Source organism: Stigmatopora argus, chromosome 1 (assembly GCF_051989625.1).
Source record: "Stigmatopora argus isolate UIUO_Sarg chromosome 1, RoL_Sarg_1.0, whole genome shotgun sequence".
NCBI lineage: Eukaryota > Metazoa > Chordata > Actinopteri > Syngnathiformes > Syngnathidae > Stigmatopora > Stigmatopora argus.
Window position 1 is genome coordinate 3,160,075 of NC_135387.1, and position 26,392 is coordinate 3,186,466.

The 26,392-nt window shown below is 45.9% G+C and overlaps 1 protein-coding gene across 2 annotated transcripts in view; it reads left to right on the top strand.

Annotated features, from left to right (window-relative positions):
- Window positions 1-26,392, top strand: part of anks1aa (ankyrin repeat and sterile alpha motif domain containing 1Aa) — a 96,832-nt gene that overhangs the window by 24,233 nt on the left and 46,207 nt on the right. For both annotated transcript variants that reach the window (XM_077600917.1, XM_077600839.1), the window contains exons 5-11: window positions 18,042-18,338; window positions 19,134-19,209; window positions 19,307-19,408; window positions 19,515-19,601; window positions 19,702-19,871; window positions 20,009-20,059; window positions 23,454-23,586. In XM_077600917.1, the coding sequence (XP_077457043.1) occupies window positions 18,042-18,338; window positions 19,134-19,209; window positions 19,307-19,408; window positions 19,515-19,601; window positions 19,702-19,871; window positions 20,009-20,059; window positions 23,454-23,586 (916 nt within the window). The remainder of the gene's footprint in view (window positions 1-18,041; window positions 18,339-19,133; window positions 19,210-19,306; window positions 19,409-19,514; window positions 19,602-19,701; window positions 19,872-20,008; window positions 20,060-23,453; window positions 23,587-26,392) is intronic.

A 26,392-nucleotide genomic window follows, 5' to 3' on the forward strand; every position in this document is an offset into this window, starting at 1 on the left:
ACACCAGATTGGTGAAAAGGTGTCATCTTTATGGATTGGAATGAAAACCTGCACCCACTGCGTGCGGCCCTTTGTGGAATAGTTTGCCCATCCCTGATGTAGATGTATCATCATCATCATTTAAAGATGGACACATACTATTAAATACCTTTCTGTTTGAATTCAGCTGTTGACACTGACACCTTGCTTTTGAGTAGTGCCAACATGGCAGCCTCGCCATAAATGCATTTCGAGCAGGCTTCTCGGGAAGCTAACCAATGACTGTATATAATGCACCACACTATTTTTGAACATGGTCAACTAATCCTCTTAGTGTTTGGATGGGGAAGAATTACTTTCCTCTATAGCACCACACACCCTTATACTGTAGTTTACCTACACCATCCCCACCCTCCCTCAAAATTGTATCTGATTTTAGGTCTAACTAGGAATTTCAGATTTTCTTAAGTGAACACATGATGAGCATACTACCCACTTTTGAGATTGAATAATTTATTCATACTTAGAATAAACAAAATGTGAGAATTATTTGGCTTTGGTTGATGGGATCATGTGGCAAAATAGAGGGAAGGGAATCCCAGTTTCCAGTGAGTGATTCAATGAGAAAGAGGAGGGGTAGTGTTCACTGTCGCCATCTCCTTGCATCGACATCAAACTAAGATTTCCATGACATGGTTGTCTGTGTGGAGCGTGGAATTGGATGGATTTACCCCACCTCCCACTGGATGTTCACAAGGTTGCTGAAGAGAGAATGAGAGAGGCAGTTGTCATGGAAACATTTCAATTTCCCATACAGTGGAGGTGAATAATCCAGTAGCCAGATTCTTCTGTAGTCTGCTTTAGGCATTCGAAAACCTCATATCACCAGTTCACCAAGAGTAAACAAAACCGTCATGTTCTTAGTTGTCAATATTTTCAGATGCAAGATAGCATTGGCATATTTTTGCATCGTGCTTTGGTTGGCCTACTAGATCTGCTTTCGATCCACACTGCTAATGGTGAACATTTTTTGTTTCTGTATTGTTTACATTTTAAAAAAAAAAGTGCTATTGTGAACATGTGAATGCAGTAAAATGAGCTTATTCACTAATTGAGCTCTAACCTTTCAAGCAATACTGCATTTTTCAGTTTAACATAATACTCTGATCAAAAACAGGACCTCAGAATACAGTGATAGAAATACACCCCATTCTAGCAAACCATTATTTTGAGCAAATAAACACTTCACATTTTGATGGCTTGTTTATAAAGTTAAGTTTATCATTAGATTAGAAGAAAATGTAGTGAATTGTAAATACGGCGCCATCATAGTTCCACAATACAGTAATCCCTCAATATCACGGATAATGTAGACCAGACATGGCCGCGATAATCGGAAAACCGCAAAGTAGGATCACTCCTATTATTACTACAATACTACATGTTATCACGCCTATACAAAAATACAAGTACACAAGTACAATTATCATGAAGTGTATTTATCAAATACTACTATAGTTCTAAGCATATGAAAAGACTAATGTATTAATATCTAAATATAATCTATATATAAAGAATTCTAAATACTTTAATTACTGTACTCAGTGAAAATAGTTTCTCTCTGCTTGATATAAATAAATAAAAAAAACAGGTTAATGGGAGTTTTAGTCCAAGTCCTCCTGCACAGTCCAGACCTTGAAGGGCAGCTCCCTTTCAGCGAGGTATAGCTTCGCGTTTGGGATGAAACAGTTTGTGAAGGCTTTCGTGATTCATGCTTTTCGGTTGCTCATCCAGTAGACAGGCAGCAAGGCTTTTTTCTTGTTTTTAAAGCATGAGGACGGTCGAACTTGGAGAATAAGGCTCGCTTTACCATGAAGCCAGCCAGCAGCATCCCCACACATGATGAGCGTCAGGTGATCCATGTGAACTCCAGAACTTTCAGTTCATCTTGGAATAAGATTGTCCTTGAAGGCAGCCTCTTCCAAAAAAGGCTAGTTCATCCTTGTTTAAAAACTGTTGCATTATGTGAGGCAACTCTTCCTCGACATAGCGTTTTGCGCCTCCCGGTCTCCTGAGGAGGCTCGCTCGCGGCACTGTAACGAGGCTGAGGTTCATCTTCATTGTCTTCATCAGGAGCTAAGCTATCGTGAAAGGGCTTGGCTTTGGTTCTAATCATGTTGGTATCCAGACAAATCATCTTCTCCCGATAGGGCATTCTCCATCTTAATGATGATTTTATTCCTTGTGGTTACCAAATGTTCACTTCTTCCTTCTTAATATAACGCACGGTATATTTATTTATGACGCATTAGATGACGCTGGACATTTAAGATGTATTGTCAAAATCTATACAATGTTGGAAAAGGTTCGGAGTGATGCGAAATGTATGTAATGTACCGTATTTTCTCGCATACAAGCCGTATTTGTCGCAAAAAAAGTGATGAACTTGACATGCACGAGACTGCGTTGAGTTCCACCCATGTCAGCGACGAAGAGGCGGTGCCCTGATTTCTGCCATTTTTCACCACCATTTTTCATCTCCTGTCTTCCGCTTGCGAGTTTCAGCGTGGATTTTGACATTTTTATGAACTTTTTTTTCATACTTAAGATAAAAAAACGCAATGTACTGAAGCCGCAAAGTGGTGAAGGATCACAGTATAATGTAGCATAGCTAAGCCACTGGTACGCTTGTGCCCATTCCACAGTACAACTCATGCAAGCTTCATGTCTCTATATAGGTCACTTGTCTGATATGACATATATTTAGATGAAATCCTCTGACCAGGCATGCATATTTATGTGGGGACATCACATGTAGGGGAAAAAGTTAACCTAGGTTTTTATTGTTTAAATGATTACCTTCCTTGAATTTCAGAATATATGTCAGAAAGACATTTTGAAAATGTATAAAAAATGTAGAGCGGTGTGTCCACATAAAAAGTCTACTGCACTGTAATAGGGCGCATAATAAGGGAGTATGAATCCTTTGCAGAGGAATCATAATTTGTGGTAGTAATTTCAGTGAGATTCAACCCATCCCAATGCAAATCAGATCTGGTTACTCTGGAATGTGTGACACTCCAAATAAAAAAAGCTATTATTATAGCCTTTGCTTACCAAATGAGCGGTATGATTTCCCACAGCATTTTTTTGCCACTTAAAAACCAAACTAGATTGAATTTCTTCAAAACGCGAATCTCTCGTTCATAGAAGGGTAGCATTGTTTGATTTTGATCAAACGCTAGCACACACAGCTTCTTGATGCACGGGCAGCAACAGCTGCTCAAGAACAAGCCTCCATCCCTGGCACCCGCCTCCACTCCTGCTGCTGCTGGAGGCCATTGTGATGTAACCTTGCTGCGCCGCCAGCCGGCTCGTCACGTGACAGAGGCCACTCGTCAAACCGTGTCATTGTCTCTGGGGCCGCAGGATGTGGAAACCACACATTTTTTTCTTTCTTTCTTAGACACTCGCAACCCTGCAAAATATGGAAAAGATGCAATGACCACAACGGCCCAATATTCCTTGAAAGAGATTATCAATGAGCAACACAAATCCTAAACTCATTTTGTTACATGTTAATGGCTCAATCAGGACAAGCTTTTTGGCTCTATTATATTCTTTTATACGCAGTAAACATTTCCTGTCTTGGTATTCTACTACATTTTTGCTGTTTGCACACAACCTTCAAGATCTGCCTCATGTTGATACAGATTTGTTTAGTCAGAAAATGTCCTTTTATAGTCTTTTGTGTCAGGATTTTAAAGTAATGTTTATTGCCCGTACATGTAGTTGAGGTGGCAATGTGGCCAACTTATTACCACATCAGACTCAGAGTTTACTAATCATTCTAGGGGATTCACATAGATTCACATAGTCTTCCCTGTGTAGAATTCACGTTTCCCCCATGCCTATGTGAATTTTCTCTTATTTACATGCCACATTCAAAACTATGCATGACAGGTTATTGAAGACTCTAAATGTTTTGTTTGCTTGTATACTCTTTTTCAAAGAGTGGGAGGTGACACAAGTATTTTTAATGAAAGTCAAACTCTTTTACTCTGTTTTCCAGCAGTACTTGCTTTCTCTTGTTACTTTTAGTTGCTCCTTTTTTTGGAAGGACTTTTTGTTAAGCTTGTAGCCAAAATTGTATCATACAATTCTGTATCACATTGTTAGTCAATTACTCCCAAACGTTGTAGTACCAATTTTACATTTACTATAAACATAACAAAAGCTGGAATATCTATGCGCAATTTATAACTTAATGATTTACTCATTAATAATGAAAAGAATATTGTCTAATGAACTAGTTTATGTCACTCCTTCCCTACAATGAGTCCTCAACTCAGCCCATGTTACAATGCTACAATGCTTAATCCCATGTCTGTCCATACTTTCAACCTCACCTGCGATCCTGTACCCACTTCTTCATCCCCTACTCTACCTCCTCAATTTCTTCCAGCTTCTCCTTCTCTACCATCTACCACAGGGGGTGCCCAACTTCAGTCCTCGAGGGCCCACATCCAGTCTGTTTTTCACGTTTCCCTCCCCCAACACACCTGAATCAAATAATCAGGATTGTTATCAAGCTTTTGGACAGATTGGTGATGAGTTGATCATTTGATTCAGGTATGGTAGAGGAGGGAGATATGGTCTACCACCTCCTCAAACCTTGCCTGCTCTACCTCCACCTATGTCTCTTTCTGCATCTCTACTATCCATTACCTGACAAAAATTGTTAAGATTTTAGCATGGCGCGAAGCAAGTGGGAATGGACCCAAGTGCAGGAAAGCTAGAAATGGGAAGAGTGGACTTATTAATTTATTAACAAAAATCCATTCACTAAAATAAACCTTGATACGAAACTCAGGGGAAAGGTACAAAGTAAACACTAAACTGTCACGTCCACGGGAGACGTCGAGGCGAGGTACGAGGAATTAGGACCCAATCGCAGGAAAGCAGGCGAGGACGAGGGAAATAGTGCTCATAACTACTTAACATAGTCCGGGGGGACGTCCGCGCCAGCCTGTGATGCGGCGGGGAAGTGAACGGTCCGGCGGGCGTCCGCGCCGGCCCAAGACGAGGCGTGGGAGTGGCCGGTCCGGCGGGGGTCCGCGCCGGCCTGAGACGAGGAGTGGCCGGTCCGGCGGGCATCCGCGCCGCCCAGTGTCGAGGTGTGGAATTCGCTGGTCCGGCGGGTGTCCGCGCAGGCCCTTGACGAGGCGTGGGAGTGGCCGGTCCGGCGAGCGTCTGCGCCGGCCGGTGATGAGGCGTCGGAGTGGCTGGCCCGGCGTGCGTCCGCGCCGGCATTTGGTGAGGAGTGGGAGTGGCCAGTCCGGCGGGCCAAGCGCCCTGCCCTTAACAAACACCAGAATCTTAGAAATGTCGTCGGGCAACTTACCCTGGCTGCTCGGGGGGCCGCCGACCCCCTCGTCCAGGGGGCCCGGAGAGTCGCCGCCGCTTATGGGCGGTCAGCAACTAGGTGGGCAGGAACTAGGCGGGCAGGAACTAGGCGGGCCAGCCGGCACGGGTGCAACTGGCGGTCCAGCCGGCACGGAGAATATTGTGTGTGGCTTCGGCACGGGTGCGACTGGCGGTCCAGCCGGCACAGGGAATATTGTGCGTAGCTTCGGCACGGGTGCGACTGGCGGTCCAGCCGGCACGGAGAATATTGTGCGTGGCTTCGGCACGAGTGCGACTGGCGGCCCAGCCGGCAAGGGGAATATTGTGCGTGGCTTCGGCACGGTTGCGACTGGCGTTCCAGCTGGCACGGGGAATCTTGAGCGTGGCTTCGGCACGGGTGCGACTGGCGGTCCAGCCGGCACAGGAAATATTGTGCGTGGCTTCGGCACGGGTGCGACTGGCGGTCCAGCCCGCACGGGGAATATTGTGCGTGGCTTCGGCACGGGTGCGACTGGTGAGCCAGCCGGCACGGGGATGCGGGAAGCTTGGACGGGTGAGTTCAAGCGAGAGCTTGGACAGGCGAAGTCGTGCGAGGAGCTAATTCAGGGGCTCGAGCGTCCAGCCCCTCCTTCCGCTTCTCCCTACGGCACTGTGCTCGCCGCCTCCTCCGGGAGGACGGCGCAGCATGCCGGCCGCCACGTGGTGGTCCATTGTAGAAGGCCAGCCGCCATGGGGAAAAACCTCGCTGCTGGGCCTCCCCACAAAGACAAGACGGGCGGTGTTCGAAACTCCTACCTGAGCCTCCCCGCCGGCCGGCACGTGGTGGTCCATTGTAGATGGCCAGCCGACACGGCGAATCCTGGTCGGAGTAATCGGAGAAGAAGTCGGGGCCAAGGTCCTTCGGGGGGGAGCATCCGAATCGGCTGAGGGAATCACAGTCCGAGTCCGAATCTCCAGCCCACAAATCAATTAGCTCCTGAACATCCTCACAATCAGAAAAATCGGAGTCCAAACAGAGATAGCTGGGGCGTTCAACAGGGAGCGATGGAGGCTGAGGATTCTCCCTCCATTGAGGAAAAGAATAGCTTGAGTTCAAATCCACATAACTCGGGCGATGAACACGGGGCGACGTAATTCGGGTATTTTCACTTAGTTGTGCAAGTAGCCAGGAGCGATGGAGTGAGCGATGGGGCGGGTTATCAGTGGAGTATTAGCTGGGTGGCTGGCGTCGGCGAGATCGTCGGCGCGAGCGTCGGTGGTTTCCCGCTGGGTCCATGTGGTCGGATCGTTCTGTTACGTCCACGGGAGACGTCGAGGCGATGTACGAGGAATTAGGACCCAATCGCAGGAAAGCAGGCGAGGACGAGGGAAATAGTGCTCATAACCAAAACTTTAATAATTTAGGCGGGATCTTACAAAATAACAAAGACTTAGGAAACGAAACACGAAACCAAACCGGACTAGGGAAAACATGGGGAATCGAGGAACGAGGTAACATGGATACATGGTAAGGGAATTTAGGCAGACGACACGACAATGACATTATAATCAGTGGGATTTAAATAGACACAACTGGAACTAATTTTGAATCACGCGCAGCTGCAATAGCACACCGGCTAGGCAGGAGGGACAAACAAGAGTAGGGAAAAGGCAAAGGGAAAAACAATAGCAGGCTACTCCTAACATAAATGAGCAAATCCAAATTTACTGGTGAACTACACACAAGGCACAAGGAGAACTGGAGGTGGGCAAGACAAACAGACTAATGCAGATTATTCGACCAGAGGCTAACACTGACAAGGGGTTTGAAATTACATCTGTGCTTGTATTGATGATAAAAGGAGATTCATTTATCAGTACTGTGTCTGTTTTTTGTCATTTAATCTATTTAAAATACAACTTATTGGACTGTTATCGAAAGAAGTATTTATTTTGCATGTGACAAGATGGATTGCAGTTAGAGTATTAAGACATGCCATAAAGAAAACATGTACCACATTTATGAATCTAGTAAGAACCACATAACAGAATACTGTGACCCTTTGTAAGTGAAATATTCCTTTCATGCAAGGTAGTATTTTCATGCTAGTCATTTTTGTTTTACAGTTTTCAATCTATCACATTTTGAGAAAATAATAAAAATGATGAATAAATGTATTGATACCATACATTCGTGTATTAGTTAAGTACCAAAATAAACTGAATAGCTTTATTTGGAAACACTTGTTTTTCACTGAAAACTGCAATTATTGAGATGACTATCAATGAGGCAGCAGACCTATTTGAGGAAGTGAGTCATGCTGATGTAATCACATCTTTTGTACGTTGAAGTCATCTTCACAGTATGAGTTTATCTCACTAATAAGCAAATGTTTGACGGTGCATCACAGATGAAAGTGGACATGCTCGTCGTGTGCGCAAGGTTGTGACTTATTTGCATGTGACTTTCTTCTGTCACAATCAGGAGAAATAAGAGCAAATCAAACACATCCATGTTTCTGCCTTTTGAATGATAGGGTTCATTACTACTAGAGCAATTATTTGGTTTGCTAGAATATGTCTAGAATCATGAACACCTTGCTGATCCCATCAAGGTAAAGCTGTAAGAAATTTGTGTTGAATGGTTTCCCAAGGCCACACCGTCTACCATGTGGTGTTGTCCGTGCACACGTGTGCATGCGCAGTTATGTTAGAAGCTTACCTGTTGAATGACTGGTCGTACTCTCTGGCCTGATCTGTCACACCCATATTTCCACCCCTTACAGTGATATTTAGTGAATTGTCTAGTATTTTGGATGAGATCACTAGATTTTGTGGACCTGACTGTAATGTGTACAGATAGGGATGTTGGCTGTACTTGACATTATCACAGTACCGTATGTACTGTAAATGCTGAAAGTCTCAGTTGTCTCTACTGATACCATCTGTGAGCTCAGCTCTGGATGTCCACCCTTTCCTGGTCATGATTGCTCCAAGTAATCTAGACTAAATCATTGCTGATTTTGTTGCTTACGTTGAATCATATACAGTAATCCCTCGGATATCACGGGTAATGTAGACCAGACGTGGCAGCGATAAAAAAAAAACAAAAAAAAACGTGAAGTAGGATCACTCTTATTATTACTACATACCATACTACATGTTTTCACACCTATTCACAATATGACCAACCTTGTTCAACTGTAAACACAAAAGAAACATGTAAAGCTCACTTTATCAGTTCATTCCTCATCTTTGATTCCCTCGAATTCTTCGTCTTCAGTGTCCGAATTGAACAGCTGAACAGGGGAGCCATCACCCAGGCTCCGTCTCATCAGCAGTCGTCATTAATCGAGTCCGTGTCACTTTGGTTGTCTGGCAGCTGAGTGACAAATCCTGCCTTCCTGAAAGCTCGAACCACAGTTGAAGCTGATATATCAGCCCAGGCATTTAAGATCCACAGGCAGATAGTGGTGTATATTGTCTGGCGCTGTCTACCAAGGGGGATAATGGATTCGGCGGCTGCTTGAGCTGTTGCGAGACCTGTTGCGGCTCAATATTGATCCATATATAATATATAGTTCGCAGTCTAGCTTTGAATTCTCTGTTGACGCCAATCTAGCGGCTGGAGTTCTACTGTCAATCCAGTCAGAATGACGGCGAACACCGAACCGAATTAGTGTGTTCGCCGTCATACCGGGTGGATTGACAAAAGAACTATATATCCCAGTATGCACCGCGCACAGGGGAAAATTGAGTCTCCGGCTGCTTACCCTAGTTGGAAGACCTGTTGCGGATCAATATTGATCCATATATAATATATACCATATGTTCACACCTTTAAAACGCACCGTGTGATAGGGCGCAGTCTCATTTGCGGGTATATTTTCTGTTTTTACCAATGTTATTCTATCCGCTAGCGTACCTATGTTATGCTAGCCGCTAGCGTACCTATATTATGCTATCCGGTAGCATATGTTATGCTGGCTGCTAGCGAATGTTGGGCTTGGCACTAGCGTGTTATTTTAAAAGACAGCACGAGCAAAAGTTTGACAATGCTTTATTGAGGTCAAAGGTACACTGATATAAAGAGTTCAGTGTTTAACATGCTAGGCTCCACTGTAAGTCAGAGTTGTGTATTCTGGGAATTAGCAATTATTAGCAATCTGTTAGCAATCCGTTAGCAAAGCTGTTAAATTGTGTTTGATCCATGGCTTCAGTCCATTTTCCAAGCGTTCACACCTGCATTGTGTTGTCATTCACGCCAGGCATTTCCTCTGTATAGCTCTGATATGCTGTTTCTTTAAGTATTGAGAGTGTTTTTGAGGGTTAAAAGCGCTGCAAGCAAATGGAAGTAAAATGCCATGCCACTCCCCTGGGATGTTTTGAATGGATTTACCGTAATGCTTGGAATGCGCGGGGAGGCTATTTTTAGGGTGAACGCCCGCTGGGTTGATTGCAATAAGTAGCGTACCGGCAAGAAATAAAACCAGTCACTCAAGCGGTCAGGGCCATACAAAAATTGAGTTTAGTGCACAGACAAAACGCACCGACCGATTGGCCGCATCGACCATTTTAGAGAAAATTTTAGACTTTTAAGTACGCCTTGTAGGTGTGAAAATACGGTAGTTAGCAGTCTAGCTTTGAATGCTCTGTTGACGCCAATCTAGCGGCTGGAGTTATTTTGTCAAACCACCCGGAATGACGGCGAGCACCGAATTAGTGTGCTCGCCATCATACTGGGTGTATTGACAAAAGAACTACATATCCCAGCATGAACCGCGCATGGGCGACAATGAAGTTGCAGGCTGCTTGCCGTAGTTGCGAGACCTGTAGAGCAGGGGTCTCAAACTCAATTTACCTGGGGGCCGCTAGAGGCCGAGTCTGGGTGAGACTGGGCCGCATCAGGATTTCCACAAGAAAAGCGCTGATAAAACATTCCAACGTTATCAAATATCTTTATTTTTTAACAAAAAAATAATGAATTAAATAAATTACCTTAAAGATCGATAAAAAATAAATCAATCAGTAATACAAAAATAAAATAATAATAATGAGCATACATACAGTAGATATACACTGACTGGCTAAGTAGAGAAAATGAATTATTTTTATTCCGTTTCAAATGTCTGTTAACAGCTCTTTAACCTTTAACTTTCTGAACTTGAATGGAACATTGAACATGAAATATTCTGAACACGGCTTCTCTTGCCTACTTCTTGCTGCTAGAGACCTGGCAGCGCTTCTCACATAGCTGAGTCACATTTGGCTTGAGGGAGGAAGCAGTGGAGACCCTCAGTAGAGCTTGAAGATGCTCATCAGTAAGTCTGGACCTGTACTTGGACTTATTGAAGTTCAAGGTGGAGAAGACACACAAGTATGTGCTCCCAAAAAGGCACATGGTCCGCTTGAACATTCGGGAAAGTTCAGGGAAGCTGGGGGTCAACTCTCTCAAAAATGTCCCAAGCTTTTCTGCTTCTCCACTCACCTCCCTGAACTTGGCTTTGAGTGCAGAGTTGCACTGCAGGTCAATGAGCTCCATTTGAAGCTCAGGAGGGGCATCTTGCACATCAAAGGAGAAGGGGTCCGCAAAAATTTGAAATGTGGCTTTGTGTGTCTTGAAGTCTGCAAATCTGTGATCAAATTCCTCCTGTAGCTTCGAAATGGCCTCAACATACTTCTCACCACTGAATGGTGTGCCTGCATCCACGAGAGCCTTGCATGCTGGGAAATGGGAAAGGTTTGTCTGAGAGAGCTGGGCTTTCCATAACACAAGTTTAGTGCAGAATGCTCTCACGTTGTCATAGGCAGCACTGACAAGTTGCCCCTGGCCTTGTAGCTTCTTGTTCAGTACATTAAGCTCATGTGTGATATCAACAAGAAAAGCTAAGTCCATGAGCCATTTGGGATCACTTAGCACAGGAACAGCAACCCCGTCTATCTCCATGAAGTCTTTTACTTCTGCTCTTAACTCAAAAAATCTCTTCAACACGTTTCCCCTGCTGAGGCAACGTACCTCAGTGAAGTAGAGCACATCCCCATATTCTGACTCCATTTCCTCTAAAAAAGCATGGAACCTTCTGTGCTTTAAGCCCCTGGATCTGATTTGGTTGATGCATTTCACAACGACAGACATCACATTGTCAAACTTCAGGCATCTGGTGCAAAGGGCCTGCTGATGGATAATGCAGTGCAGAGCTATGGCCTCCTCCACACCCTCCTCTTCCAGTTTTTTTTAACAAGTGCTACCAGTCCATTCTTCCTCCCTGTCATTGATGGGGCTCCATCGGTTGTTATTCCAACAAAGCTCTTCCATGGCAAACCGGCATTCTCAATGGCATCACACAGCTGGTGAAATATTTCCTTAGCGGTGGTCTGGCCATGCATTGGAATTACTCTGAGCAACTCCTCCATTACTTCAAAATTGTCATCAACACCACGGACATATATTGCGAGCTGGGCAGTGTCTGTGATGTCTGTGGTCTCATCAAGAGCCACTGAATATACACTGAAACATTGTGCTTTCTCACATTTTATCATAAATGTCACTTGACAGGTGAGAAATGCGCTCTGCCACGGTGTTGGCAGAAAGGCTGATGTGGTTGAACTGACTTTCCTTTTCTGGACAGACAATATGTGCAGGCTGTAATATGCACTTTTTTGATAAATTCACCTTCTGTGAATGGCTTTCCTGCTTTAGCAATCAACTCACAAATGGCGTAGCTAGCTTCGACTGCTGCATTACTGTCTTTGGTAACCTTCTTGAAGAACTCCTGTTGCCTCAGAAGACGTGTTGTAAGACTGGCAACCTGGTTGTCTCTCTCATCTCCCTGGTATTTTTCGTACTCCTCAGCATGTCTCGTAGTATAATGACGTTTCAAATTGTATTCCTTGTGCACCGCAACTTTTTCAGTGCAAATGAGACACGTCGGGCTGCCCCTGTGTTCAACAAAGAAATATTGCACTCCCCACTTTTCTTGAAACTGTCTGTGCTCATCACCGACCTTTCTCTTCACGGCAGGCTTTGAAAGAGACATCTCTGGGGCTCTGTAATATGTGTTTCCACTTGGAATGAGTCTCGGGTTGAACTTAACTTTCAGTCGCGCGGGTCTGTGGCGCATGCGCACTTTCGGTCTCCAATCGTATTGGATTACGGGAGTTCTCCGAATTTCTCAAGTGTCATGTTAACGCACTTACTGTTAAGTTTCAGTTTCACTCGCGGAGATGGCTACAGACACTGACACAGGCTAGATCACGGATCATAGCGCCTCATTCAGGTATATGCTGAGAGCAGCGGAGGAGTGTGCGCGCCGAGCGGAGTGATCGGCTTCACGGCTTCTCCTCTGCCCAGCTGATTGGAGGAATGAATGAGTGAGTGAGCGAGGCACTGGACAGCCCGGCCGATGTCCCGCCCTCCAGAGCCGTATACCTCACCGTGATTGGTTCATTCAGCTCCGAACACAACAAGTATCATTCATATCAATCTTGCGGGCCGCACGAACATTAATCTTCTATATTAAGACGGGGGCCGCAAATTATCGTCCCGAGGGCCGCAGTTGGCCCGCGGGCCGCGAGTTTGAGACCCCTGCTGTAGAGGATAATGTAGCCTATCAACTGATTTTTTAATTTTATCGTAATAGCAATTTTAATATTGGTCCATATGTAAGGCGCACCGGATTATAAGGCGCAGAGTCAGCTTTTGAAAAAAATTGAGGCTTTTAGGTGCGTCTTATAGTGCGGAAAATATGGTACTTTAAGTACCGTACTCACAAAGAGAATAGTTCCTCTCTGCTTCATTTAAATGATAATAATAAAAAACTGGTTATTGTGAGCTTTAGTCCAAGTCCTCTTCATAAGATTCGAGAGGTATTGGAATCTTCGGGAGGTGCTGTAGGGGCAATAGTCCTTTCTGCGAGAAGTTTTCGGCATACAAGAGAACAAATGGCGGTCACCATGTTCCTTGTATGCTTTTGTAAAAGGACATGACAAATGGCAAATTCAATGGCTCTGACCATGTTTTCATCAATCTCCTGGAGACGTTATAAACTTCCTTCCATATTGAAGATTTCTGTTACGATCACGCTGCGTCGCTGCGTCGTCGCAGCGCGATCGGGGGCATCTGTTACGGTCGCGCCGCGTTGTGCGACGCGACCGTGGATGTAGGTGAACCCAAATGCAGGAAGCAGGAGAGGACGAGGCATTCAGCGTGATACGGAGTCCTTTAATGAATCAACCAAGGCGTGGAAACAAACGTGGGCGCATGCGGCGCGCATACGGACAGAGGCAACAGAATAACGACAGCTAGCGACCGCTAGCAACAGCTCCGGGGGGCGTCCGCGCCAGCCCGTGAAGCAACGAGAGGTTGGCCGGTCCGGCGGGCGTCCGCGCCAGCCCGTGAAGCAACGGGAGAGTGGCCGGTCCGGCGGGCGTCCGCGCCGGCCAGAGACGAGGCGAGGAAGTGGTCGGTCCGGCAGGCGTCCGCGCCGGCCGATGACGAGGCGAGGAAGTGGTCGGTCCGGCAGGCGTCCACGCCGGCCGATGACGAGGCGTGGGCATGGTCGGTCCGGCGGGCGTCCGCGCCGGCCGATGGCGAGGCGTGGGCATGGTCGGTCCGGCGGGCGTCCGCGCCGGCCGATGACGAGGCGTGGGCATGGTCGGTCCGGCGGGCGTCCGCGCCGGCCGATGACGAGACGTAGGAGAGGCCTCTCCGGCAGACCTCGGCGCTTGGAGAGGAGTGGGAGTAGCCGGTCCGGCGGGCCTCCCCGCTGGTGCTTTAGGTGCTGGCCAAGCCCCCTGCCCTTAACAGACAACGGAACTTTAGAATGGTCGTCGGGTACCTTACCCTGGCTGTTCGGGGGGCCGCCTGTCCCATCGGTCGGGAGGGCAGGAGGGTCACTCTCGCCGTCGCCGGCCCCCTCGCGCAGGGGCGCCGGAGAGTCACTCTCTCCCTCGCCGGCCCCTTCGTCCAGGAGCGCCGGAGAGTCACTCTCTCCCTCGCCGGCCCCCTCGTCCAGGAGCGCCGGAGAGTCACTCTCTCCCTCGCCGGCCCCCTCGTCCAGGAGCGCCGGAGAGTCACTCTCTCCCTCGCCGGCCCCCTCGTCCAGGAGCGCCGGAGAGTCACTCTCTCCCTCGCCGGCCCCCTCGTCCAGGAGCGCCGGAGAGTCACTCTCTCCCTCGCCGGCCCCCTCGTCCAGGGGCGCCGGAGAGTCACTCTCTCCCTCGCCGGCCGCCTCGTCCAGGGGCGCCGGAGAGTCACTCTCTCCCTCGCCGGCCGCCTCGTCCAGGGGCGCCGGAGAGTCACTCTCTCCCTCGCCGGCCGCCTCGTCCAGGGGCGCCGGAGAGTCGCTCTCTCCCTCGCCGGCCGCCTCGTCCAGGGGCGCCGGAGAGTCGCTCTCTCCCTCGCCGGCCGCCTCGTCCAGGGGCGCCGGAGAGTCGCTCTTGCCTTCGCCGAACCCCTCGTCCAGGGGCCCCGGCGCATCGCCGCCACTTCCGGGCGGGAGAGAGCTGGGCGGGAGAGAGCTGGGCGGGAAAGGGGTGGGCTCGAGGAAATCAGCCCGGGGTAAGGCGGAAATCGGGCCGGCCGAAACCGGCAAGGATGAAATTTATCAGTCTGGGACTTGGATGCCTGGGACTTGGCGTACTGGAACTCGGCAGACTGGGGCTCGGGAGAACAGGGCTCGGCAGAACGGAGCTCGGCAGAACGGAGCTCGGCAGACCAGCCGGCACCGGAAGCCTGGTTCGTGGCTTCGGCACGGGTGCGACTGGCGGCCCAGGCGGCAAAGGGAGCAACCTGCGTGGCCCGGGCACGGGTATCCGAGGAGCCCGGAGCGGCGTGGGTATTTGAGGAGCTTGGAGCGGCGTGGGTATTTGAGGAGCTTGGAGCGGCGTGGGTATTTGAGGAGCCTGGAGCGGCGTGGGTATTTGAGGAGCTTGGAGCGGCGTGGTCGGGCGAGGAGCCCGGAGCGGCGTGGCCGGGCGAGGAGCCCGAAGCGGCGTGGCCGGGCGAGGAGCCCGGAGCGGCGTGGTCGGGCGAGGAGCCTGGCCAGGGGCTTGAACGTCCAGGCCCTCCCCCCGCCCCTCCCCGCAGCACGGCGCTCGCCGCCTCCGGGAGGGCGGCACAGCATACCGGCCACCACGTGGTGGCCCATCGCGGCTGGCCAGCCGACCAGGTTGATGCCGGTCGGGGTAATCCAGGTCTGAGTAGTCGGAGGGGCAATGGCGATCTTTCTCTAGTGGCGCATAACGTTCAGCGTTCTCAGTTGGAGCGTATCGGATTCCGTATCGGCTAAGAAAATAGCCGTCCCAGTCCGAATCTCCAGCATCCAAATCACTTAGCCTCTGGCCGTCCTCACCCTCAGAAAAGTCATAGTCCCAATTTGCAGAGATTTGGCGTTTTAATGTGGCCGAGGGAGGCTGGCGTCGACGAGCGCGTCGGCGCGAGCGTGGGTAGCCTCCCGCTGGGTCCATTATGGCCGGATCGTTCTGTTACGATCACGCTGCGTCGCTGCGTCGTCGCAGCGCGATCGGGGGCATCTGTTACGGTCGCGCCGCGTTGTGCGACGCGACCGTAGATGTAGGTGAACCCAAATGCAGGAAGCAGGAGAGGACGAGGCATCCAGCGTGATACGGAGTCCTATGAATCAACCAAAGCGTGGAAACAAACGTGGGCGCATGCGTTCTCTCTTTGACAGGGCGGGGCCTAGGATTTTTTTTCTGGAAGCCAAATAGGAAAAAAATCCGATAGCATCTCTGGTATTGTTCAGAGGGCCAGGCCAAATGTGCTGACGGGCCGTAGTTTGGTGACCCCTGCCCTTAGGTATGAGTGTGAGAGTCAATGTTTGTCCGTCTCCTTGTGCCCTTCGATCGGTTGGCCACCGATTCAGGGTGTCCCCCGCCTCTGGCCCGAAGTCAGCTGGGATAGGCTCCAGCACCCCCCGCAATCCTAGTCAGGATGAAGCATTTCAGAAAATGAATGAATAAATAAAACCAGCTTGGTTTTGAAGGCTCTGCCGTTTGCTTGCATTTCATTTACAATCTTGTTTTTCCCTCGTAGCTTCACATTCAGCCTGTTCATCTGTGTTAGTATGTCCACAGTAAAAGCTAAATCACAAAGCCAAAACTGTCTCATTCAGTTCAGGAAATTTGCCAGTATTTTCAAGTAGCTCCAAAAACGAAATAATCTCCTGTTTGAGCTCCCACACACGTTGACATACTTTTCCCAAATTTAACCAGCTGACATTAAAATGGTAAAGTAAGTAAGTCCGTGTTATCCGCGTCAGTTTCTTCAAGAAAATTCATAAACTGACAATGGTGAAGTCCCCTCGCTCGAATAAAGTTAACGAATTTCACAACTGTGGCTTCACTACGTTTTCAAGCTGCAACATGGATTTACACAGCGGTTCCTTGTGAGTTATTCATTGTAGGAAAATTACCTCCTGCTCAGAGTTGTCTTCGTTCACCCTGTCCTGAATTTTCTTTATCAACATTTTTTCCTGTCAGATTTGGTGATCCATCTGTTGTAACGTTGGCGAGTGCACTCCAAGGTAACTTGTGCCTCTCTATGACAGCTGACACACTGTTAAATAAATCCTGTCCCCGTGTTTTTCCTTTTAAGGATTCCATATCCAAAAAGTCCGTTATCTCGAAATTCTCATTAATCCCACTGATAAAAATTAAAAGCTGAGCGTGTCCTTTATATCATTGCTTTCATCCAGTGCCAAAGAATATAATCTAAATGACGCCACTTTTTTGTTTTGCTTGCTAGTTAAGTGTTCGTCAATTACTTCAATATGGCGAGTCACTGACCTGCGTGATAAGCAAACATTTTCTAATCTGTTCTTGCTCTCAGGACATAAAATACTTGCTGTCTCTACCATGCTCTCTTTAAGAAACTCCCCTTCGGAGAAAGGGTTGCTGTCTTTTGCTAGTTTGAATGCCAGTAAATAACTTGTCTTCGTGCTTGCTCCTTGGATGGAAGTTGCTCGAATAAAGATGTTTTGCTGAGCCTGCAAGCTCGCAACCAACCTGTCAGCAGTAGCCACATGCTCTTGTGTTGAAATGTCGCTGGCATAATTAGAATGCTTTTGGGGGGGAGTGACGGCTGATGTTGTATTTTTTTAAAACCGCAAATGTTTCTTGGCAAATAAGACACATTCATGGACCGTATTTCAGCAAAAAAGTATTTAGGCGTCCATTCTTTGTTAAACACTCACTCACTGTCGACTTTTCCTTGACATTGCTGCAGATGGGTTCTGATCTGACCAGTAGAAGAAGAGCAGTAATTGGAAATGGGTCTCTTAATTCACGGCGCCTATGTTCCACCTGGTGTTGAAATGCTGCCATTACAATTCAAAATGATATCAATGCAATCATTTACATCAAACCATTCCGTACCAATCTTCCGCGGGCCAGATTAAAATGAACAACGGGTCGGATCTGGCCCGCGGGCCTTAGTTTGCCCACCTCTGCATTAGACCCTGTGCCTTTAGTTACCATCCTTCCTTTTCTTCCTTCTGCACTGTGCATTTTAATGGTGGTTGGGTTCTTTCAAATTTTCATCTAGTCTAACCTCTTGCCAATAATTTGTCCCATGTTGTGTCTTAACTAATGTATTTTTATCTGATTTCTGTCCATGAGACTGTTGTTGCGTTTAAACACATCTGTCTGTTGTCTGACAGAATAATGACAATGAAACGCCGCTGCATTGTGCTGCCCAGTATGGACACTCACAAGTAGTGCAGTTGCTGCTGGAAGAGCTGACGGACCCTACAATGAGGAACAACAAATTTGAGACACCCCTGGATCTGGCCGCACTATATGGCCGGCTAGAGGTAGTAAAGCTTTTGCTCAGTGCACACCCCAACCTGCTCAGCTGCAATACTAAGAAGCACACACCGCTGCACCTGGCCTCTCGTAATGGACATCTGTCTGTGGTGGAAGTGCTCCTCGATGCTGGCATGGACATTAACTATGAGGTGTATTTTTATATACATTACTTTATGGAACCCTGAGTTTTAATTTTAAGGTTGGATATCTAAACAATATATTTCCCGAAACTTAAGATGCAATGGATATTGCTGGAGTTTATCCCAGCTGACTTCGGGGCAGAGGCGAGGGACACCCTGAATTGGTGGCACAAGGAGACAAACAACCATTCATGCTCACACTCATACCTAGGGGCAATTTAGAGTTTGTTAGTATGTGTAATTATGTATTTTATAATTCAAGAGAATTTTTGAGAACATGACCAAAATACGCGTGTGCTTAGCAGGTAGCTTTTTGACCCTCTTTAAAACAGTTGCTGGTAGAGGAGTAGAATTTGGCCTACCATTAGTGTCATTACTCTAAACTTTTCATTGTAGTAAACAGATTCTGAAATCTGTTTCTGAAATACAGTTTGAAACTATAATGCTTGAACAAATTGCCTTGTAAGAAGTGAGATTGACTTCAATTTTTTTTCAGCCATTTTACCTTAAAATCAGTGAAAAGGCTGTGCTCGTGGAAGTCTTATGTCAGGCCTGTACTATGAAAAATCTGAAAAGTGGAGTGTGAGTTGTATGGTACAACGAAATTATTTTTGACACTCAGTGCAAGAGTCAAAGGTTTCATCATTTGAGAATGACACAATCTTTTTTTATCCGAATCGTGGTCATGAATAGCAATAGTTGAGGAATTAATCGATAGAAATGTAAAGATTTATTAATAGATGCATGTCACAGTTTTCAATCATTCTTTTATTCCTCTTTTATTTCCCTTTCTTGAATGATCAGACTGAGAAAGGTAGTGCACTCCACGAAGCTGCCCTGTTTGGAAAGATAGATGTGGTACAGAAACTTCTCACAGCAGGTTAGATGTCAATTTTAATCCTTCTTATTGACTGGGCAAATTGTTGATTTTGGATGAAAAAAATGGTGGCATAACTCCTATATTTGATAAATTTTAGGCATCGATGTTAACATTTTGGACCAGAAGGGCTTGACGGCGCTAGACACGGTCAAAGACATGCCTTCTCAGAAGAGCAAAGCTATAGCAGCGCTCATCCAAGGTGGGTGTATTCACACACAAGTATAGAAGTGACTTTTCTCCTTATGACCGTCTTTTCACATCTTGATTTCGTAACTGTGATTGAATTTCTTATTTGCCTTCTGTAGGGCTTATGAGCGGAAAACCACCTGACATTGATCTCCCGCCTCCACCAATACCTCTAGCCTTGGATAGTCCCAGTCCTCAAAACAAAGGTAACATTTGAGAGATTATTTTATCAGGTCATTCAATAATCTGAAAAGATGGGTTACTTCTTTCTCCATGCCTGTGTATACATTCTAAACTGATTTCTAGGCGAGCTTGAGAAAGTGAACGAGTTGATCTCAGGGCTAGCCCCACCGCCAGAGGAGGAAAGCCCCTATGAATCTCTGTTTGAAGCTACCTCATGTCATTCTTTGGATAGTGTCACAAGCGGCAAATCCTCGGACAGGGATTCTGGAAGGCCAGACAGTGAAGCAGGAAAGGTTGGGAGTATCCATGCATTATAAAAAAAAAATCATGCGCGCGATAACGCCTTACATCCACAAGAGGGCGATCGTGCTCTTCTGGCTGTACTGTGGAGGATTTGCTTTATTTAACTTTGTAACGATCTCTCTTGCAGAAAGATCGCTTGGTCCACTCATCACACACTGGCGCTGCTCTTGAGGAAACGGTGAGCTCAGAAGTGAGATTTTTTTTAAAGAAAATATCATTTGGATAAATATACTTTAAGTCCCAACTTTGTAAAATGAGGATTATGGTTTTTATTTGAATCAACCAGTTTTTTTTAAATGAAGAAGGAAAAAAAAAGGATCTAAAATGAGCAACAAAGCAAAATACATTTTTAAAAAACTGATGAACAGGAATCACAAATTCAATTGAGTGGTACGAAATTCATGGGTTGCAGATGTTTTTTGTAACTTGGATTTTTTGTAAATAGAGGCATCCCTTTCACGGCCTTTAATTCTACCCACCAAAGCCTTTAACCTTCTAACACCCAAACTCTTGCAAGGCGTGCATTTTTATTTTCTCTTTGATATTTAGTCTAATTGGGACCTGATGAGTGTAAAAACAAAGAATTATGTTTTTACATGATGTAGTTTCTGAGAAAATGATGTACACATCAGAAGTGGATGCCTGGCCCTTTTTTAACATTGTAGTCTTTGACAACCAAAAATGTGATGTCCACACATGTGGACGCCAAGTCATAGGAGGTTAAGCGTTATAAAAGTCTACCAATGTTTAAATATTTGTATGTATGCAAGCCGCCTGCTGGTGTAGAGGTTCACTCGCCTGTCTTCGGTGCGGGCAGGTACAATCCCCGCTGGTGGCGATTTGATTGTGAGTGCAGATTGTCGTTTGTCTCTATGTGTGTCCTATGTCTGACTGGCAACAAGTATAGAGCTGGCATAGGCTGTGGCAACCCCCGCAACGCTTACAAGGATGTACGGGACGAAAGATTAATGAATGTACGTACATATGCCAAAAAAGAGCAATAATATAAGAAAGTTATTAGTTATAGTCATTACAATGACTATATGGGGGGGTGCTGGAGCCTATCCCAGCTGACTCCGGGCCAGAGGCGGGGGACACCCTGAATCGGTGGCCAGCCGATCGCAGGGCACAAGGAGACGGCCAACCATGCACACTCACACCCATACTTAAGGGCAATTTAGAGTGTCCAATCAGTCTACCATGCATGTTTTTGGAATGTGGGAGGGAACCAGAGTACCCGGAGGAAACCGACGCAGGCCCAGGGAAAACATGCAAACTCCACACAGGTGGACGTGACCTGGATTTGAACCCAGGACCCCAGAGTTCAAAATATAGTTCATATAAAAGGCAAAAATTATATTGGCGCTTAGTCTGAGAAAATGTTATTATTTTTTTATTGGGAAAAATAGATTTAAACCCCAAAAATTTAATTTTGATGACCCCTGGGACTACAACCCCGAAGTTCCCATAGAAAACTTTATGGAACCTTCCGAAGGAGCATTGGATGATACAATACAAGAGATGAACTCGCGACCCCAAAATGGAGTCTCACCAACGCTTCGTTCTTGGACATGTTGAGTCAATGTTGTGTACGGAATAACGTTCGCAATTAGTGGTGCGCAGCTCAAAGCATGCGGTCAATGGGGGGAAATGCATGAGCCAATCAACTAGCTCTAAGTGTCCCGACCAATAATTAGCCGCATTGTGATCACGTGGATTACGCATTCACCTGCAATACTGGTGTGTTTGCACGTGCGTGCACTGCACGCCACACACAGCATTAAGAAATATCTGAATCATATATTATATTTTGTCCATCAATACTTATTAAATAATTCCAAATTGTCTGTTAGCTTCCTTTCATTGCGTTTCCCCCTGGTTGCACTGCTTCCAGATGTGTGTTTTCATATTGAAGCATTTAACCAATCACATTTCAGCCATTATTTGTTGCCAGGGTCAGAAATCTGCCTCAAGGCCCTCACAATCAGTTCTGCGGGCCTGCTGCATTAAACAAGCGTCGATAAGACTGTTGCTTTAACCAATCAGATTTCGAGTTGGCAACACCACAATGCATTGTCGCAGGCGTAGGGATACATTATTGCCTTTGGAGCGAGCTGCACAAGCAAATATATTGCTGTGTTGATTTAAAGCCATTTTCAAGACGGACTATGCCAGAAATACGACAGGACAGGCTCGACTTTCAGCATTAGCTTCGATGGCGATATAAAAGAAGGAAGAAAGAAAGGAGGATGGATATTGTGTACAGTTAAAAAGGATTTTTGGTGAGTAAAATATGGCTATATTCGTAAATAATATTTCAATTGTGGGCCAAGTTCTGATATCTGAAAAGCTCCAGTATTTGTATTTAATCAATAAATGCTGTTTTCGGCTGGATTTTACCCCATTTTCGGGCAATGTTTGCTGGTACGCCATTGACGTTCATTGCTGTCTTTTCCCGGGGAAATCCCCCCCCTGGCCCGGTTGTAATGTCTGAAAAGCCCCAGTATTTGTATTTAATCAATAAATGCTGCTAGGAAGTGGATTTTACCCCATTTTAGTGCAATTTTTGCCGTTTCGCGAATGGACGTATCGACGTTCATCGCTGTCTTTTTCCCGGGGAAATGATACTCTGAGCCTGGTTCTGATGTCTAAAAAGCTCCAGTATTTGTATTTAATCAATAAATGCTGTTTTCGGCTGGATTTTTCCCCATTTTCGGGCAATGTTTGCTGGTACGCCATTGACGTTCATCGCTGTGTTTTCCCGGGAAAATCACCCCCCGGCCCGGTTGTAATGTCTGAAAAGCTCCAGTATTTGTATTTAATGGTACTCGGACGTTTCATCGAAAGACGTTTGGTCCCCGGACATTTGGTCCCCAGACGTTTGGTCCCCGGGCGTTTGGTCGACCAGACGTTTGATCGACCGGACATTTGGTAGAACGGACGTTTGGTCGCCGGGTTGTTCCTGTTGAAACCAGCTCTCAAAATTCTAATCATGAGAGAGAGTGAGTTTAATATCTAAATATCTAATATCAAAATATCAACAGTAAATCATCATAATTTGACAGCGAGTGAACCCGGCGACCAAACATCCGTTCTACCAAACGTCCGTTCTACCAAACGTCCGGTCGACCAAACGTCCACTCGACCAAACATCCGGTCCACCAAACGTCCGGGGACCAAAGGTCTTTCGACGAAACGTCCGGTCACGGTATTTAATCATTAAAAACTGCTAGGAAGTGGATTTTACCCCTTGAAGGCGCTACGAGAAAATGCACGGACCGCCACTGCCTTCAACAAATATATTGTGTAAGAGGCATGTTTAAGGTTAGGTTTTTGATGATGATACTGTAGTACTATAATACTACAAAAGTAAATATGGTTGGGCCACAGCTACATTTGTCTAATAAAAAAAGGTGTCATTGTTTTTTTACTATCTTGTAGAGGTTACAAATTTCTCTGCGTGAGAGGCAATTACGACGATAGTTACCGTTTTGATTTTTTTACAGCTTGTTGTTCAGTAAGTTTTGTCAGGTTAAGTTAAAAATATTTTTTTCTCACTTTTCTATCCTCAGGCTCCTTTTACGAATAGCAGTATTGATGAGCGAAGACAAACTGCTGAGGAAGAGGAGGATCATACTTATGAGTTGTTGCTGACTGCTCAAACCAAAGTCCCACCACCAAACCAAGAGTCCCAGCTTCATATAGGTAGATTTCTGCTATACTATAACGTGACAGAAATCAAAATTGAGGAAAGGGTAAAGTCATGATTCAGCTCCATTAAATTTCCTTTTTCATTCATCAGAGGAGACTAAATATTAAACAATCTTCTGGTTAGCATTATGCATAATCAATCACTAACCTAGCACGCCAAATGGATTGTTCCATAACTCCGCGGCAACAATATATTCAAACAGGGCAAGGTCAAATTGAAAACTTTTTTTTAATTGGAGGAACTTTCAAAAAATACTATATAGCTGCTGATTGGACAATTAATCCTTTCGTCATACAGTCAAATCTCATTACTATGCCACCCGTCGGGACCAAGCAAAAGTGGCATAGTCGCGAGAATGGCATAGTAAGGGTTTTTAAAAACGGTTTTATTGTACCAAAAAAAGGCTTTATTTTGTCATGTTATCAATCAGCTCAGTCCAAAGCTCTCAAAAATTGTTGCTGGCGCATCTTTTGGCGGATCTTGAGCATCTCATTGTCTAACTGAAGTCCGAGATGTGCATCAGCTCGGCCAGTTTCATCACCTTCACCTTGATGAGATCGCCGCTGACAGGCAGACTCTGTCCTCTTACTTACTTCAGCCACAAGAGCACCCCCTCATTGAGCTTTAGGTCTTGGAGCCTGCGTCAGCTTCATGCGCTTTGATGAAACTCCAGCTTTGAATGATTTGATTGGTTCTCTTAACTTCGATGTGCCATTTCTTGCTTATCTCCCTGGCTAGCTTGGACTGATTCGACTCCTTCGAAGCATCGATTATCTCCTTCTTCTCCTGCAGTGTAAAGTCGGTTCTCTTGCATTTCTAAGCTGACATTGTGGGCTAAATTTTAAAAATAAATGAATTCGAAATTACAACACACACAAAATAGTGACGTAGTAGCGAGATTAGGGGGGTGGCATAGTAAATTTATTTTGTATTGAATTTTGTCGGGACCGAGCAAAAGTGGCATAATAGCGAGAGTGGCATAGTAACGAGATTTAACTGTACCTCCGAAATATTCTTTCCAGTTAAAAAAAAAAAATCTGTATTTAAGCAGTTTTCTGGTTACGTCTGCAGCTCATGCCTCGTTCCCCTGATTTGCTCGCCATCAGCAGGCGATGGATATACATCAGCCACAGTATAACATATTTGTCCACAGAAGAGCAAAAACCTTGTTTCCTGTCAAAAAAAGATTGCCGTAAAGTGGTTAGATGCTTGAGGTTGGCCAGACATTACTGTATGATGAATTAGACAGGACTGTCTTGCTTGGAAGGTTACATAATCACATTTGCCTTCAATAAAAACAGCGAAGCCAACGCAAGTTTCTGTTGGATATTCAACAATCAATTTGAAGCTTTTCCACACCTCACTCTTCTTGCGTGTTTGTCTTTTCAGTTCTCCTGTCTTTAGTTTATCCTTAACTTCTTGCTCCTCCATATTGGGAATACCAGGTCAAAATAAATGCGGACTTGTGTAGGGGAAGATTATTAAGAGGGCGGCGTTCACGTGACGTGCGCAGAGCATGCTCTGGCGCTGTGGCTCCAATTGCAATTACAATACACCCCATTCTCTGTTTTATCCAAATTATTTTTTTCATAGGTATTCCTTAGTTTAGTATCCATACATCGTTTTAGTATACATTTTTCTAAACATATATTTATTTTTTTTAAAGTCAGCGAGAGAGACCACACAGCGTTTTAGTATACTTTTTTTCATCGAGAGAGCGTCCCGGCCGGCCCGACCCAACCTGAACCCGGAGCAATAATGGACATTTTAGGCCAGACCCGACCGGAGTAATGATGGACATTTTAGGCCAGACCCGACCCGAATTTCAAAAGATCTCACCTCTAGCAGTGATGATAACAACGGCTATCTCTCTGGGCAGAAAGAAGGGTCTGCATCTCAACGGCATGAATTCTATGTCTGGGGAACAGGGAGGGAGGGAGAGAGACAGAGAGACACACACGCCAATAAGATGCAACTTTATTGATAATTTTGATTTTCGATATTAATGCTCTGACATTTACAAAGTCTCTCTCATGATTATAATTTTGAGAGCGAGCGAGCTAATCCGGTGACGAATAACATGTACACCCACGCCAATAATACGCAACTTATTGATAATTTTGATATTATATATTTATATATTAATGCTCTTACATTGTCAATGCAATTACAAACTCACTCTCTCACTCTCATGATTATAATTTTGAGAGCGAGCGAACCCGGTGACGAAACGCCCGTTCGCCGGAATGTCCGGCGGTGAATCCGTCGACGAAACGTCCGTTCGACGAAACGTCGAATGTAGCGATTAGCAGCGATGAGCAGCGAGCTCTAATTCCAAGTCGTCCGTTTTGTTTACAATGGATCTGACTTTGGATATGTTGGGCAGCGGAGGTCTGAGTGGTTGTTTCCTGAGCTTACACTACAGGCCCGCTCGACAGCCTCCTCTGTTTTCTTTCCTGACTCTTTCTCTTTCGGCGACTAGACCTGATAACAAGCCATGGGGCCGCCTGTAGTGTCGTGATCTCCTCCGGTATGCATGTTCTCGTTGAATGTCGCTAGAAACCTTAATTCACTGCTGGTAACTGATGTTTGATAAGTCTGAACAGTTATAGCTGAATTTAAAGTCCGGTTTGACGAAAAACTTATGACAACACACAAAACACGTTAAAAGAGTGCACAAGTAGAGAGAGCCTCTGACCGCTGCTCATCCAGCCGCCACCCATTTTAGCGCCGAAGAAGACTTCTGAAATTTATCATCTCCTGTGCAAGTTTCAGAGTGGATTTTGACATTTGTATGAA